Source organism: Sardina pilchardus, chromosome 1, assembly GCF_963854185.1.
Source record: "Sardina pilchardus chromosome 1, fSarPil1.1, whole genome shotgun sequence".
NCBI lineage: Eukaryota > Metazoa > Chordata > Actinopteri > Clupeiformes > Clupeidae > Sardina > Sardina pilchardus.
The window spans coordinates 32,137,428-32,154,927 of NC_084994.1; the positions used below are offsets into that span (position 1 = coordinate 32,137,428).

At 42.4% G+C, this 17,500-nt stretch overlaps 3 protein-coding genes across 4 annotated transcripts in view; 2 read left to right on the forward strand and 1 right to left on the reverse strand.

Moving 5' to 3' along the window:
- LOC134088420 (RNA exonuclease 5-like) overlaps window positions 1-3,083 on the forward strand; it is an 11,101-nt gene extending 8,018 nt beyond the window's left edge. The window contains exons 16-20 of the mRNA XM_062542382.1: window positions 1-73; window positions 870-1,086; window positions 1,617-1,798; window positions 2,000-2,127; window positions 2,567-3,083. The exon at window positions 1-73 is cut by the window's left edge and continues 20 nt beyond it. Of these exons, the coding sequence (XP_062398366.1) occupies window positions 1-73; window positions 870-1,086; window positions 1,617-1,798; window positions 2,000-2,127; window positions 2,567-2,693 (727 nt within the window). The 3' untranslated portion in view covers window positions 2,694-3,083. The remainder of the gene's footprint in view (window positions 74-869; window positions 1,087-1,616; window positions 1,799-1,999; window positions 2,128-2,566) is intronic.
- A 1,028-nt stretch (window positions 3,084-4,111) lies between these two features.
- On the reverse strand, window positions 4,112-15,879 carry parn (poly(A)-specific ribonuclease (deadenylation nuclease)). Of its 2 annotated transcripts, none has more exons than XM_062542412.1 (26): window positions 15,788-15,879; window positions 15,487-15,564; window positions 15,239-15,318; window positions 15,020-15,087; window positions 14,848-14,929; window positions 14,632-14,692; window positions 14,210-14,372; window positions 13,806-13,868; window positions 13,187-13,225; window positions 13,011-13,053; window positions 12,271-12,351; window positions 11,725-11,781; window positions 11,519-11,596; window positions 11,253-11,296; window positions 11,054-11,096; window positions 10,114-10,189; window positions 9,464-9,574; window positions 9,236-9,305; window positions 8,928-8,983; window positions 8,661-8,747; window positions 8,382-8,456; window positions 7,364-7,541; window positions 7,014-7,171; window positions 6,568-6,649; window positions 6,177-6,274; window positions 4,112-5,540 (listed from the first exon to the last, which is right to left on the reverse strand). In XM_062542412.1, the coding sequence occupies exons 1-26, from the start codon at window positions 15,804-15,806 to the stop codon at window positions 5,497-5,499; spliced, it is 2,034 nt and encodes a 677-aa protein (XP_062398396.1). In that variant the 5' UTR covers window positions 15,807-15,879; the 3' UTR covers window positions 4,112-5,496. The 2 variants fall into 2 exon arrangements, with proteins under 2 accessions (XP_062398396.1, XP_062398389.1); XM_062542405.1 differs by having other exon boundaries at window positions 6,138-6,274.
- A 389-nt stretch (window positions 15,880-16,268) lies between these two features.
- The window catches only part of LOC134088466 (bifunctional apoptosis regulator-like), a 12,056-nt gene continuing 10,824 nt past the window's right edge, over window positions 16,269-17,500 (forward strand). The window contains exon 1 of the mRNA XM_062542434.1: window positions 16,269-16,422. The gene's annotated coding sequence lies outside the window, so the exon portion shown is untranslated. The remainder of the gene's footprint in view (window positions 16,423-17,500) is intronic.

Here is a 17,500-nt window from a genome sequence, read left to right on the forward strand (position 1 = left end):
TGCGCTGTTAGAGGGAGCAGCCCTGGCGGTGGAGAGACTGGATGGCTGTGTCCTACATGGATATGCTGTGAAGGTCAGATACAGGCGGGCACACAGAGAGAGTTGCAAGCCTTTAATGGCTAATCACATACTGGCTAACACACAATAAAGTATCTATCTATCTATCTATCTATCTATCTATCTCACTGTTCTCAGAGCAGTCTCAACACAACTGTGGACTGCACCTTTAAAGGGCCGTTCACACCACGAACAATAACTTTTACGGTAACCATGAAAAAAAAATATTGTTCCTGTTGATATGAATGACGACGTTAACACATAAACTCTAACGATAATGACATGAAGAGCGATACAGTTAGGGATCACTTTCAGAGCGCTTTTGAGATGAGCCAATCAGAACCCATCATATTTTAGCCATCACATTCATTCACACAAGGAGAGTGACTTTTCTTATCGTTGGTCAGTGTGGACGCTTTTATCATTATGGTAAATCTGAATTGTTATGGTTATGGTTATGGTTATGGTTATGGTTATGGTTATGGTTATGGTTATGGTTATCGTTATCGTTATGGTTATGGTTATGGTTATGGTTATGGTTATGGTTATGGTTATGGTTATGGTTATCGTTATCGTTATCGTTATCGTTATGGTTATGGTTATGGTTATGGTTATGGTTATGGTTATGGTTATGGTTATGGTTATGGTTATCGTTATCGTTATCGTTATCGTTATCGTTATCGTTATCGTTATCGTTATCGTTATCGTTATCGTTATCGTTATCGTTATCGTTATCGTTATCGTTATCGTTATCGTTATCGTTATCGGTGTGAATTCTCCCGTTAAATCACTTTGACCCCCTATGACCTCAGGTGCAGAGGCCGGTGGGAGAGGTCACCCTGGACTTGGAGGAGTACCTGTGTGACCTGCGCGAGGACCCCCTTAACGAGCGGCTGATCTACGCCGCCAACGTCGCCGCAGACGACCCTGCTGACCTCCAGGTGACCTTTGATCGGTTTGGCCCCGTGGAGGGAGTGAGCGTCCGATCCCAGCGGCCCAGGAGGAAGCGGAAGCATTTTGCGTTTTTCAGTGAGTGTGTGTGTGTGTGTGTGTGTGTGTGTGTATGTGTGTGTGTGTGTGTGAAATGGCAAAAGGTCAGCTGCAGTGCAACCTGGAATGTGTGAGTTTATCCATTCCTTAATTCATACATGCATATGCATGCAGTTATATGCATATGTGTATACCGTACATATGTTTTGCTTCTGTTTCTGTTGAAATGTTGTTGCTTTTTGTAGAATACATCTACATTGTAGAAACTGATGAAAACTTAAACAAACTAGAAAAGCACTCCGAGAGCGCAGCTACCTCCGCCTGCATTGTTCTTCCTAGGTTGTCATACATTTGAATCGAAACTATAAACTTAAACAAAAAAGCTCATGTTGCACCTCAAGATTTTTACATACAGTATATATTAACTATTTAAAATAGTTGTTACTCTTGCAATAATAAGGATTATTAAACCTATGTCTGTTTGTCTGTCTGTTTGTTTGTTTGTGCGTGCGTGCGTGCGTGTGTGTGTGTGTGTGTGTGTGTGTGTGTGTACACGTGTGTGCGCACAGAATTCCACAGCACGGAATCTTTGGAGGCTGCTTTGGACCCGTCAGCAGAGCTCAGTCTGGGACAGGTAAAGGTGTGCCAAGCACTCACCCCTCCACACCTGTGCACCTGGTCGCCAGACGCACCCGACACTGAGCAGAGCAGCGGGGAGAACGGCACGACGGATCAAGATGTCATAGATGAGGTAGGCAAGGGTTGTGTGTGTTTTCTGTTTGCGTGCTAAAAATGGTGCTGCGGCTTCTTTAAGAGAGCTCCGTGCGCGTGTGTGTGTGTGTGTGTGTGTGTGTGTGTGTGGGGGGGGGGGGGGGGGGGGGGGGGCGTTGAACATCTCTGATAATGTTAGGCCCAGAAATGACCCCTGCTTTAAATGTCTTTGTGTGTGTAGGAGTTGGAAGCAGAAGTGGACCGCGAGACGGCCGGTGTGATGAGGAAGTTGGACTCAAAGGTTGGGAAGATATTCAAGGCCTTACCTGAGAACACGCTCAGCGTCATCATCTTACCTGGGAAGGAGAGGTATTGCATCACATGATCACTTACGTGATTGGAGCATATATTTGAGCATATACAGTATATATTTAAATCTTTTATTCACACACACATCATTTGTTATTGGTTGAATTTGTTTGTTTACATATTTTCCGCACACCATTTTGTATACTCTGTGTGTGTGTGTGTGTGTGTGTGTGTGTGTGTGTGTGTGTGTCTGTGGACACAATGTAAGAAGGCTATGTTTCACCCAGACACCAGCCTTGTGTTTTCAGACCAGTTGAAAGAGGATTGCTTAGTAGACATGCAAACTGTTTCCATGTGTATTAAATGTGTGCACCAGGGCCAAATATGTGTTTTAAACTCAGATCAAGGTGAAGAAATGACTACACATTAGTGCCTATTCTGGTGAATTACAATGTTTTGATCTTAAACCTTATTGTGATAATTATTTTTTTTTATCCAGTTTCCATGGCGTGTCCCAACCAGGCCTATGCTTCATGGAGGTCAAAGGTCAATCAGAGGTCATCTGCCTTCAACCTGATGGAGAGCCTTACAGCCACACAGAAAGAACATGCACTACACTGGAGTGAAAAAAGGCATACTGACGTCACTGAGCAAGCCAAAAACACCTTTTTAAAAAAATATTATTGTTGTTCATATAGTGTGGTGTGTGGAAGTTCTCAGGTTCTGTGATGGAATTCGGGTGTGGGCTGCTACACTGTGAATGTGTGGAAAATGGATAATTATGTGAAACAGCTTTGACCATTTCTGATAACTTCAGGCACAAGTTGTGTTCCAAGTGTTCCTGTGTTCCAAGTTGGCCAGCATGTGTGGAAAAACACAGTGTGCCTCCTCCATATGATTACTATGTAATCATGTGTTTGTATGGGACTGTTTGTTGAATTCATTGCCTTTCGGTTGAACTTTAAGGTATGCCTTGTATATTTTTTGAAAATGTTTTAATGTTTTTAAAGATAATTTTCTAACCACACAGCCAGTGTCCTGAGTCTGTTCCCTCCCAATTATTTGAGTAAAACAACCAGTGAGTGAGCTTTGGGAACACCTTTGCCTTGACTTCTAAAGCTGGCTACCTTGTCAGACACATTTTCTGCTTTACAGTGGGGAAAGTGTTGTAGAGGCTGTTTTTACATCTTTATGGTGTTTTTGCCACAGATCACACAACTACAGTCAATGTGTATTTTACATTACACTTTGGCTGACACTTAAAAAAAGCGACTTACAACATTAAGCTTTTTTTTTAAAGCAAATCTAATAACAATTCTTGGAAATGTTTTTAAAGGCAGTCATCAGCAGTTTTGTTTGTCCATAGGATACCATCAAATTGCTTTTGTATCTTCAAAATTAAGTTGACTTTGAATACATTCCCCTCTTGGGGTCTGTTTACAATGTGCTGGAATTAACTGAACAAACTGCAAAGCGTGTCATCAGCATGCACCCATTTCTTGTGCTGGTGTGTTGCTATAGCCATCATGTATCCATCTGAAGTTGGTGCCCCCTAATAGGGGATCACTTCACACAGCGGATTAAAGGTCCCCTTAAAGGTCCCCTTTAACATTCTAGAACCAGCAGCACTCCGACGGAGCTTTTTCCCATTGCACGGTATCAGCTCAACTCGCTTTTTTAGTTGTCCCCCCATTAGCAAAAACTAACACCTGGTTCTATTTTTGGGGATCACCTCCGTTGAGGTTCCAAGCAAGCAGAGGCAATACCAAAAGGTGATGTTACAGTTGTTTTCCTCAGCGTTGCGATGGCAATCGGCTATTGGCCTTTAGGGGGGGGTGGGGGGGGGGGGGACGAACAAACGAACCCCCGGTACCAAAATCAAGTTAAGTCGAGCTGATACCATGCAAGGGAAAAAGCCCCTCAATGAGCCTACAGACTAGAGTTCTGAAATGTAGTCTGGTGTGTTCCAGCCACTACCCACTCACAGAAAAAAAAAAGAAAATGGAGGAAGTTGTCTTCAGTAATGGACATCCAGACCTTTGGCTTACTAAGAAACATTCTTTAATATTTACCCCCCTAATAAGGGGATGTTTTGACATTTGCTGATCATACAAAAAGGAAGAAAATAAACATCACAAACATGTATACATATTCATGTTGACATTTTTTTTTTTTAAACATTCCTTTGACATTTCTTTTTTTGCAAGTGCTTCGCAGGGAGTGGCATTATGACCGGAAAGTCCAAAAAAAAGGAACACAAAAAAAAATAACATTTACATACAAAAATATCCATGTCTATCTTTCCTATCATTAGCTGGTCAATAAATACAGACTATTCTTAAATGACATTAATGACTTCTACTTTTTAAAAAGGAAGTTGGCCTGTTGGTAGTTGACATACTTTCTCATTCTTAAAAAAAGGATCATGACAAAATATTGAACAGCATTTAAAATTTCACAGAACCCTGACGATACAATAACTAGGTTTAGGATCGATTAAGTTCCACCGTTGAAACATGCATTCACACACGCACACACACACGCGCACACACGCACACACAATCCCAAAAAGACGATAAAGAGAGTACATCCACAGTTAAAACTGAAACCAAAAAGCTGTGTGACAATTGAAGTGCCTTTTTTTTTTTAAACTTGGTCTTGCACGTCTCACACAAATTGTGATTGTTACACACCAAATGAACACATCTTATAAACAACGCAACGCAACTCACTGGCTTAAGTCCTGAATCACGAAACAAAAATCTCTTTAAAAAGACGACCCAGATCTGGAAAAGAAAGAAAGAAAGAAAAAAAAAGTGACAGGGGTTTGGATGATGTTGCACCTCCCTTAACTTTCCACTAGATGTCCCTACCCAGACCGCAAAAGCATATCCAATGTCCTTCTGTATGAAGGCTGCACAAGCATGCGAGGGCAATGACACACGGATATACTTGGTGTGAAGTGCTGCAGAGATCCTCACGCTTCCATCACTTGCTCTCAAAAGCAGTCACTCTTCAAAAAGAGCCCCAAGAACCTTTTGAACATTTCAAAAAGTTACCCAGTGACGAAAAAATAATAAACCTAACAAAAGAGCAAACTTTAAGCACCTTTTTAAACAATGATCACATGGGTATGTACCGTTAGAAATGGGTAAAAATTGAGATTATGTGAGGTGGGAAATAAATCTTCAAGCTCTTATCCTTTTATGAGAGCATGAGGCTACTGGAATAAACGGTGACGGGGCAGGTGCGAGGAACAAACATGAATTTTAACAATCCAGCGACAAACAACAAAATTCTCTCCCATGTAGTTGCTGTGCCAAAAGAGGTTTTATGGCTTGTTGTTACATTTAGGTATATTTATTTCTGTACGTTTTTTTGTTTGTTTGTTGAATTTTAAAGTGAGGATGCAAGAGGAAATTCCTCCTGCTACCAGACTTGTGGAACATCGAAGAGACCAGATGATGTGGATTCTGGGGATGAGAGACGGAGAAAAATAGATCATTACGAGTCATGCAATGACTTCCAACGTGCAGGAGGCAGAATCACAACAGTTAGTAGTTTGAATCACAAGAGTAGGGACATCCTTTACCCACCCCACTCTTACTCATATTGGCCGGGTTTCCCAGATTCGTTAAGAAGCTCTTAAGTGCTAAGAACTTCTTAGGAGCGTTCTTAGAATGTTTCTTGGCACTTAAGAGCTTCTTAACGAATCTGGGAAACCCGGCCATTGTCATATTGCTTAAATACAAACTTTGAAGTGAATGTATATTTTAGTTCTGAATAGCCACCACCATTTACGCTGTTGCAAGGGTTGCTCAGATTCACTGTTTTGAACAATCATTCCATTTGGCAGTCAGAGTGAGGCGAGAGAAAGAGACACAATACTGAGCAAGAAGCAGTCTCAGAGAGAGAGAACAAGGAGAGGGAGAGAACAAGGAGAGGGAGAGAACGAGGAGAGGGAGAGAACGAGGAGAGGGAGAGAACGAGGAGAGGGGGAGAGAGAGAGAGAGAGAGAGAGAGAGAGAGAGAGAGAGAGAGAGAGAGAGAGAGAGAACGAGAGAGCTCACCCTCAGATTTCCTCTTCTTGGGTTTACCACTCTTCTTACCCTGATTGGCTGATGGCTGCGGCCACTCATCGGTGTCGGCCACCTCAGGTCCCACCTCTTCCTGTATTGGACTCATGCTGGGTCTGTGAACAGCCGGCCTGTTGAAAAAGCAGCCAATCACTCACACACACTGGTATTTCATGACAAACACACCCGCATATTAAATCAGAGACAGTGGGTGGCTCTCAAACACTCTCCTCGATCCTCGATGTTCGATCCTCCAAGGGCGTTCCCACTGATCTATAACCAACACTGGATAGACTAACCCATTGTTGTCGCCCCATCATTCTCTATCTAGATCAGTGAGGACGAGGATCGAGGAAGGGAGGGTGTATAAAACACCAAATGAGAGGCACCCACGGTCTTAAAAGAAGGTGTAATATAGACGTACTGCTTAAACCAGCTGTCAGTCGTCTTAGATTCCACAATATCAGCATACGTTTGTCCACTCCCACCATCAAACGTTCCTCCCCCTGCCGAGGAAGAAATATACTGACATGAATACAATACCTTAACAATAATTGTAATAAATAATAATAAACAACAACAAGCAGAAAAGCTATCAAACACAGCCCGGCATTGCACCCACATACTGTAATTTCCCAACTATTAACTTATGCATAAACTTTGCAAAATTTCTTCAGCTATGAGGTTTATAATACACAGAGGAGTTAATATGGTATTCATATGGCTTTGTTTCTTTGAACTGGCATAAAACGCTATCCTGCAGTATATACACAATGGCACTAGGGGGTCCATGCAGACACACGGCCCCATCTAAAACACGGATTTGGTGAAGACGACAGGCTTCAACACAGAGACGGGTCTCCCCCGTACCATCCATCTTGATCTTCTTGAAGCCCTTGTCCACGTTGCTGTAGTGGGTCCAGCCGCTGGCGCCGCTGCTGCTGCTGCTGCTGCTGCTGTTGGCGTCGGCCCCTTCAGAGTTCAGGTCCTCCTGGATCGGGCTGATGCTGCGCTTCCCTGTTAGAGATCTACACACACACACACACACACACACACGCACAGTTAAGGTCCCTCAAGTCAAACAAATGTATATTATAATAAATAATAATAATAATAATAATAATAATAATAATAATATACTGTACAAACACAGATTGACATACATATGCAAAATGATTGAATATCATTAAAAAAGAAAGAAATAAAAAAAGCACACACACCTGTTATGGGTGTAGCTGTAGGCCGCCGTCGTCATGGCAGCGGCGGTGCAGTACGGCGTGTCGCTCCAGCCGTCGTCCATGCGGCGGCGTCCTGGGTTCTTGTCGCGCTGCTTGGCCCGTATGTACTCTGCGTATGTCTGGATACGGTAACTCTCCGCAAACTCACTAGTGTTCATGGCTGCGGACCACAGAAAGACAGGTTGTCTGTTAGAGCAACACTAACAAACAAATAGTTTACAAAAATGTGCTGAAGTTTACTACATTTTATAACTACCACCGTAATTTCCGGACTATAAGCCACAGCTTTTTTCCCATGCTTTGAACCCTGCGGCTTATACAACAGTGCAGCTAATCTGTGTGTTTTTACAGCCAACGGCCACTGGGGGGGGCTTCTCAACCTATCGATATTACAGGTTACGGTCCAACACCTGCGGCTTATAGTCCAGTGCGGCTTGTATGTACACATTTGTTTTTTTCCCTAAATTTCGCTGGTGTGGCTTCTATTCAGGTGCGGGCTTATAGTCCGGAAATTACTGTAATAATAATAATAATAATAATAATAATAATACGTTTATTTTATATAGCGCCTTTCTCAAACCCAAGATCACTTAACATAATTTATTGGAATTGAGGTCATGGACTACACTTCTAAGCGCTCATTGGTCTATGCTTTTAAAGTGGATCAAGCCAACAAGTCGTTTTATGCACCAACCCTTCGATTGCATGCATTTTTAGTAAGTGAATGGAAGAAAGGCTCAATAATTTGTATGTAGAGGTGAAATGGCCCTTCATTAGGCTAAACTTGTAATGTCCTGACTGGTACAGTATAACTGCTTGCAATTGTGATGGTGGCAAATATGTTTACACCCACATAAATAGTGGCACAAACATAGACAGGTTTAAGTGCATGATATGGAAGGGAGGAATGGACAGATAAAAAGGATGGAGAACAAATTAAAACTTAAAATAATTAAAATAAAAGGGAAAAAAGCAAAGATGGCAACAACGAGTTACCCACCAATCTGCACTTGGTCTGTCTGACTCAAAGAGACGAATGCCGATGTCTCATCGATCCATGAAACCACAATGTTTCCTGTCAACATAAACAAAGTCAGACAAACCGTAAACAAATGATCCTGCATGGCATGATCGCAAGCAAGCAACCAAACAACTATTAACCATTGAAGTCACTACAAATAGATGACACATCCCATTAAGGCAAACAAAAAGGGATACATTTGATATACGAACAATAACATTGAAGATATTGATAGACGCGGAGCGTTGGGATAGTTACCAAAGGCACTGAAGAGCTGGTACAAGTCGCTGGTTTTCCACTCTTTGGGGAAAGTAACGTAGAGAACGTGATCCCGTTTGGGTTGCACTGAGGAAAGGAGGCAGAACGTAAGAATGGAACACAAAGCTATGCCTCCAACATAGACCTCTAAAGCTAACAAAGACTTCACTACGGAGCCAGAAGAGATCACATCAAGCATTCCGTGGACAAAACAAAAGCGAGAAGAGAACGAACTTATAGAATTATATAGAAAGATTAAGCACTCACAGTCTGGTCCACTAAGGTTGAGGTAGGGGATGTCGATGATTCGCATGAGGAAAAGCCTGAGAACATGACCACAAAAATAAATGTCAACCTCATCACATAAGCTGTAGAGAGTTAAAGTTACTCATGAAGCAGATACTTTTATCCAAAGCGACTTAGAAAATTAGGAAATATATTCAAGCTAGATTGTCATGGAGACCATAGGGAACAATAAATACGAATACAATTAATACTACAACATGAACACATACACTGAATGCAAAAATGTGTTGCGGGTAAAGAGAATAGCAAAGGCAAGTGGAGGAGCTTACTTGTTGTAAAATGGTTCGATGAGTTTGGATTTGGCTGAAATGTGAGATTTGGGTGAAGGAAGGAAAGAGCCTGAAACAAGAAAAAGAAAACGATAAAACATCCAATCACTTCAATATAATTTAACCTATAGAGCGGCAAAACATTACACATGTCTCATGGCATTTTCCAGAGCGTTACACATTCAGAGAGACACTTGACTCTGAATGCGAGGCAGACAAGACACCTACCCAGGTAGTTAGCCATGGATATGAAACAGAGGCCTGTGATATAGGCGTCGTAACCGGCTTCATGTAGCTGCTCTGTCGCCGTGTCGTAACTTTGGAACCCTTCAGAACATTCTGGAATAGAAAGCGTATTGGAACATTTGAAACAATGTTTTAAAGATCACAGCTTACTGTAGATTGAAATGCATCAGATTACATTGTTGAACGGGGCAAGAAATTGAAATGGAAAACCGCTCAGCATCGTTGATCAATCTGGGGCCTACCTAACCATAGTCACACATAGCAACAAGGGCTCGGGTCTTACATCTACATGCATTCATTCGTTTGGCAAGTACATGCTCTTATCATCTAGAGGCAACTGCTAACAGTCTGTACCGGGACCAGAGTCCTAGCGGCAGAAGTCGAGGTGAAATGGAATGCATGTTTTATTTCTATTATGTGATCATAGCTGTTGGAAGTCAATGGCTGAATCCCAAAGTGAGCCCTGAGGACTAAGGACTCTCAGACTTAATTGATCTCAGGTGCTAAGTGAGTGTGTGAGGCTACATGGGCTCAGAGAGGGATTGGAAACAGGGATTAAATGGGATTGGAACAGCACTACTATTGACCCGCAGCCCCAGTCCTAGTAGCACGAGCGGGGGTGATGGACGTACCAACTTTTGGAGGCTTGAACGGACCATCCTTCAGCTGCTTCTCCAGCTCCGCCAGCGAGGTGTTTGAGATCAGCTCCTGCGAGAAGACCCGAGAGAGACAACAAATAAGAAACTCTACCGATGATTTGAATTAAATCACTCATCTTTCTACTACCCAACCACCACCCAAAACTAAAGGATACCCGATACTACTGTGCATGAAGTTCTTGATCTTTATTCCTTAAATTTCTATTTATTTGGCGGACACATCCGAACGCAATCGATTACAGGGCCAGACTACCTGAAGCAACTCCAGGTTAAACGGCCCTGCTGAAGAGCACAATGGCAGCTGGGAGTCAAACTCACAACTTTGCAGGCTACACGACCACCACTACCTACCACAGCTGTACCAAGACACTGTACCAAGATGTTCATCATCATCAAGAATAGAAATACTTTGAGTGATCACCAGCTATGAAGCCCCAACCATCAGTGTCTTACAGATCAAAATCACTACAGTAATTTCCAGTGAATTCACCTCATTGTGTATAAGGGACAGTGGGACAGTGTTTGATGCAAGTTAAAAAGAAACAAAACCATAATAACTGCCCCCGTGTATTAACCTCAGAGCTGAAGAAATTTTAAAAATAAATAAATAATGTATAAGCCACGGCTAATAGTTGGGAAATTACGATATAACATCTACTCAACTACCACTCACACCTACTCATTACTACCGTAATTTCCCGACTATTAGCCACGGCTTATAGATTGATTTTGCAAAATGTCTTCAGCTATGAGGTTAATACAGGGGGGCAGTTAATATGGCGTTAATATGGTTTTGTTTCTCTCAACTTGCATAAAACACTGTCCTGCGGCTTATACACAATGCGGCTTATATGTGGGAAATTACTGTAAAGCACAGACACTAGATCATAGGATAGGGACAGGAGGGAGCTACCTTGAAGGGCTGAGTGGATGCCATAAGCTTTGTGTCCAAAAGCCTGTAAGAATAAGACATGTAGAGGTATAGAACATGTACTACAGGATACAGTTACAATACAATCTTCATTTCTATATGTCAATAATAATAATAATAATAATAATAATAATAATAAATAAAAAAAATAAAAAAACAAGTCACATCCACAATGACGTACCTGGGGAAGACGCACATAGTCACCTCTTTGAAATCGTTAAGGTCCTAGGAAAGAATGAGTCACATAAATATATGCCACACAACAAAGCACATACGGACTGCAAACAGGCAGGCAGTACAGACAGGTACGAATGTCAAATACATTGTTGAAGTGAAGACTACTGAATTGACCTGAAATATAAATCACGTATTATCTGTAATCCTGCCTGGTAACGTGCACTTAAAAAAATAAATGAATAAAAAAAAGTAACATATCCTTTCACTTACTTCAGGTAGAGGACAGTAAAACTGATGGATTGTGTGCATGACATCGAGAAGCATGTTGTGGCCAACCACCAGCTTTCCCTGGGTTCAGGAGAGGGGGGAAAAAAAAAACCACACAAGTCAGGTTAACAAGTATAAGACTCAAACTTAGGGCAAATTTCAGACTTGAGGAAGGAAATTCTCCCCCATGATGTCTTCCACTGACTTACAGATTTGGAGATAGCATGTATGACCCTGGAGAAGCCGACTGCATCATTCAGTTCCTCCTGTGAATTAAGAACACATTCAATGCAAAGCTTGGGCACCCACATGCTATTTACACACAACAATCCTGTCAAGCTTTTAATTCAGTGAGAGTGTGCAGCAAACAGGTCTGCTCGATTTAATTCATAATTGAATAAATAAAAATAAACAATTGAATGTCTTTAATCAATAGAACAACGGCTACGGCGTTGTTCCTTCAGTAACGTGAAGGTGCTCTTTGGTAGAAAAAATATATACTGATGATGAATTAACCAAGTCAGTCTTCCAAAAAAGTTAAAAAAGCCAAAAAATGCCAACGTGTTTCGACCTCAGCTAGGTCTTCATCAGGGCAAAGTTTGCTCTGATGAAGACCTAGCTGAGGTCGAAACATGTTGGTAATTGAATGTCTCTAATCTTGTAAATTTGTTTTTAATCATATAAATAAGTAATTTATCATTGTCATTTTGTTTTGGCCTTCCAGGCCACCGTCCTCCCCCCCCCCCCCCCCTCACCTGCTCCTTCTCCTGCTTCTGCTGTTCCCTCCGCCTCCTCTCCTCATCGTCCACCTTACTGATCTGAATAAAACGCTCTTTCTAGGAAGGGGAAGCAATGGCACATCAAAAGGGAGAAAGACAAACTGAAAAAGGAGATCATTTAAAAGACTTAACGCCTGAAGGAACAGATTACAATGGAAATACAGCAGTTGGGTACACTCAGGCTAGGAGTCTCTCTGACAAGAGAAGTTGTGCTAACCGCTTTTTCAGCTTGAAAAAAAAATGTGTTCCTTTTTGTTTTTGTTCCTAAGCATCTTTTTTTTTTTTAAATATCTGTTTATTCACCAGAGATAATCAAATTACATACAAGAAATACATTTGTTTTACATTTCTCAATAGAACCCCCCCTGCCCACCCACCCACCCACCCTCATCAGAACATCTGTGCGTCTCAGTATGTTCCTAAGCATCTTAACCACTTGTCTCTTATCGGCTTGTGATTGGTCAAAAAATAAATAAAAAAATTGCGTAATGTAGGGCGTTCATCCGCAAGAAATCGAACATTTCTCAACTTTTTTAAAACAGCTGAGCTGCAGCAAAAGATGGCTGCAATGACATTTTCGAAGAAGCGGAGGGCTTTTTTGAAAACAATCATCTCCTCCATAAAATTATAATAAAAGAGATGCGAGAAAGACACATAGCTTGAACATACCCTAATAAAAACATGAATTATAATAAAAAGTAATGAAAAAGTCCTACCTTTTCAGTTTCCACTGTTTCTACATGGAGGCCTTTGGGGTACCTGGCAGAACAGACAACAGCAGTGTGATTATGGTGGGATAAATAATTTAGCTATACCATGAAACCATAAACAATTTTCCATTTACATATGCATGCCCTTTTTGTTAGAAAACAGTGCATCTCTGAATACATACTTCCAGTTCAGGGTCTGGTAGATCAGTTTCCTCTGGAAGCTGAACATGGGGGAAAAAAAAGAATCAAATAATTAAAGAAACAAACAAAAAGTGTCAGACATTCATGCATCCAAAAAGATCACAAAAGTCTGCCATCTCACACACAAAGTCAAATATTTGAGGCAGTGCCATCGACCAGTGAAACGAAACTAACAGCATTTCATTTGAGTATCTTGTGGACAAAAATCTGTCCAGTTTCCAGGCTGTTGGATGAGCATTGTCGGCAGTTTAGCTTTTTTTTTTTAGGGGGGGGGGGGGGGGGGGGGGGGGCCTCTCATTTATCTGTTTATCAATTCTCCCTTCCTTCCTCTGTCCTCATTCCAACTGATCTACATAAGGATTAATGATGGGGCAGCAACAATGGGAAAGTCTATCCAGTGTTCTTTATAGATCAGTAAGAACGAGCCTGGAGGACCAAGCATCGAGGATCGAGGATTCGAGAGCCCCTGGGTGTTCCTTGGGCAAATGAATGCACCCAGCCTAAAGATAGGTGGGACATGTGTCCACAACCACTCTACCAAACTTCGGTCTTCCTGATAAACCACCATTTTTGTGTGCAAACTCGCTCAACGATTCTTACCCAGTGCATGGATCCAAGTCAACAGTCTTCTCAGAGTTGTTCAGAAGGGCGTCTACTTTCGCTCTACGGAAACACACCAAAACCAAAAAACCTTTAATGCGTACACTTACTAAGAAGTCTTACTTTTGACAATTTGTTGTTGACAGCAGCTGACACTCTGACTACATTAAAATGAAGAACTCTGCGCATCAATCCAAAATCGCCTGCCGTTTCAGGTGCTTCTCAGTAGGACTTTCAGAAGAATCAAGTAGGAAGGAGACTGGAGCACACTGATCTCACATGCAGTCTTTTATTGGTGCAAACAAACTGACGTTTCGACACTACTGTGTCTTCTGAAGACACGGTAGTGTCGAAACGTCAGTTCGTTTGCACCAATATCACCCCACATAACCAATCCCACTTACATAACCCGGCCGATGAAGTCCTTGTGCTCGTCTGGAACGTTGGCCGGTCCCTTGGAAGTGGGCGAGATGAACGAGGAGTTGCCGGCCCCGTTGGACTGATTCCGTCGCTCCTCGTACTGCTCGCGCAGCTGAACCTCCTCTTCCTGATTCAAGTAGGGGATCCCTGTGGGGACACACAACGCAAGGGGATGGGTCATGGCAACGATGGCTGTTGGGTCTCCACTAACCAGTGAGATGTTGGTACAGCAATGTGCATGGTTTGATGTGCCTAGCAGCCTGTGCCGTGTCTGTGCGAATGCGTGCGTATGTGTATGTATGCATGTGCGTATGCGTGTGTATCATTAGCTTGTAAAGCACTTTGAGTACTCTTGAATGGAGAAATCACTTTATACAGGCAGTGAAACATAACACAAACAACTCACCATTACGAAAAACTTTGTTGAAATCAAATCCCTGACTAGCCAGAAAGTCTATGCTGGAACTCTGGAACGATCAACAAAAAGTGTAAACAAGCAAAATAAACAACAACATGATGATATGGAAGAGCTGTTCCAACAGACACAATATGCAGAGTCATAAGCAGTCCTGTGTGCAACCATGTATGCCTTTTTTATAAAGAAAATCAATGACCATCTTACCTGGCAAATAAACTTTTTATCTGGAGAATTCCTACTAAATGGCTTTGGAAATATATAAAAATTAAAAGACTTTGTAAGATACCTGCAAAAAAAAAGAAAATATATGAAAGGAAGGATGAGGATCATGTCTTATCAAAATGTGCATTTTATTCCATGGACGTCAACCACTCACTTAGATTCCGAATGATCATATCTGAAAGTGCAGACACCGAACTGGAAGAGGAGAAAGTCCATGGAATGCTGGAGATCAGAGAAATGGTGAAGATATTTTTTTTTTATCCGTCTGGCCACAAATAAGTGAGCATTTTTTGCAGGGTTTGGAGAGACGCCGGGTGAGCAAAACCAGAGCGGTCATGTGGTAACAAGAGCTTTTATTTTACCGTTAAGTTACCTTTTTTAGCTTTTCGTAACGCTCCTCTGGCGTGTCCAAACCGTTAGTAAGTGCACTGACCGAGGGCCCATCACTTATTCCTGCAAAACGTAAATGGATGTTTGGAGATAATGCTTTTTCCAAAACGTAGTCCATTCATGGTCTGGTTTGAACACAGGACGTATGCAAATAAAATACAGCAGGCACATTTAAAAAAATATATGACCGCACCAACACCACCACCAACAATACATTCTCTACACTCTTACCTGAAAATTCCCCGTCTATGGCAAGAAAGTCGGCTTCGTCAATTGCACTGTATACCGTGCGTAAACTGTCTTTAAAATCTGCAGGAACACAAACATTAACAGTGAATGCAATCTCAACGACTTTGACAAACTCAGCATCGCGCTAGCGCGTGTTGCCAGGCTAGGCTGATTTGCACCGACAACGCACCACAGAAAATTTGAGTAATGACTTCTAAAGCAAGTTACACACGCAGTTACGTGACAGCTGAGGCTTATGGCGCACTGCCTTACTTCTGTGCTTTTGCAAAACGGAGCCACTTACTTTTCCTTGTCACCTCCATCCCTGCAGAATCACAAACAATTGTCAATAGCTGAGGTATCCCTACTGGTGCTCTTTAACCTTTTCTTTACCGACCACTTCCGGAATCCGAATCTTATCCGGACTCTAGGCTACCGCCTACTGTTTCGGAGTTCAATTATTCTGAATAGGCCAGTGAGTTTATCAGGGTTCAAGTCACGTCACGGTGTTGCATTTCTTTCCTTTTTTTTGAGTGTGTTGTATGGAAAGCTATATCGGTGGGATAGAGAGGTCCACATAGGTCTGACATCTGTAATAAAAAGGATGTGCGTTTGCACTCACAGTTGCCGCTGAATTTACACATGGATCTATGTGTACATTGTACACACTACACAGGTAAAAAAAAAAAACACACGAAAGGGAACGTTGCATGGACGGACATGAGCTCAATCCAATCAACAGACAGTGGACAGAAGACAGACAAGCTTTGGGATCAATAGGAAGCAGTGGAGTGTTCGATAGACCCTCCCCTTGGGTTATCGACTTTGAAGGGGGAGTTGCCAGCGGTGCAGATACGGAGGAGTCCACGAAGTACTAGTTGTCATGTCACCAGCGGTAATGTGAGATACCCGCTTTCTGCCTGCCATCGTTTTCCAAAGGTAAGCAGCCATTACTATTACTTATGCACATATGTTACCGAAATAATTTACATTATTGCTTTAGAGAAGAAATAAGATCCCGGAAGCCAGCTAGCTAGCAGGGTTAGCCACGCACCTTCCCGTGCCCGAAAACAGCTAACGTTAATTGGTATGAGAGCTGGTGGGACAGAATCATGCAGCCCTGAGAAGGGCCATTCAGGAAAAATATAAGTTTACACGTTGTAGTTATTGTATGAGTTATCATCAGCGTGTGCATTTGATGGCATGTTACGCGCTAGTCGCTCCGACTTCACACTGTCCTGAAAAAGACCGCAACTTCTACTTTCTGCTTCAAAGCAAGGGAAAGTTGTTATTAACGTAGATCCTCCGCCTACTGAACCTGGCGTGATCGAGGCAATAAAACTACACTTGGCGTGCGATGGCATTGCGGAACACGGTGTACAGTTATTAAGTCTGTCAGACGGAGAGGGCGGCTTGACATGAGCTTTTTCACCCCCTCACTCAGTCTGCCAACATCCCACTGTCCGATGCCTGTCACAAAGTTCAGAGTACAGCTAGATAAGTCGCGTCATGTATGTCGCGTCATGTATGGCAAATGTAAAGCGTGGTGGTGCGATGAGATGGGGTGATGTTTGTAGTTCGCATGCATACGTGCAGGACGTCCAGTCTCTCCAACAATTCCTGTCCTGTCCTCTCTCCCACACACACACACTCTGTGTGTGTGTGTGTGTGTGTGTGTGTGTGTGTGTGTGTGTGTGTCTGTGTCTGTGTCTGTGTCTGTGTCTGTGTCTGTGTCTGTGTCTGAGTCTGAGTGTCTCTGTGTGTTTTGTCGGCATACATAAGCAAACATCTTGACTGAGGCAGTCACCTCTCACTGCAACCTTCTTTCTTTGTCTCTGCCTATTCTTCTCCCCCTCCGTTCATATGGTGCTGCTCTACGCTCATGTATTTTCTGGTCAAGACTGGCTACCCTCATCTATAGAAAGCAGTGGGTCTGGATTTATAATCCACCTTCTCCTTCTCTCCTTACTTCACTGTCATATCTGCAACCACACATTGCCCTCCAATACACATACCT

Excerpts from the sequence above, each read along its gene's own strand:
- parn (XM_062542405.1), bottom strand. Across the intron at positions 12,352-13,010 it reads AAACAGTGGAAACTGAAAAG|AAAGAGCGTTTTATTCAGAT; the intron begins GTAGGACTTTTT and ends TCCCCTTCCTAG. Across the intron at positions 11,782-12,270 it reads AGAAGCAGGAGAAGGAGCAG|GAGGAACTGAATGATGCAGT; the intron begins GTGAGGGGGGGG and ends CTTAATTCACAG.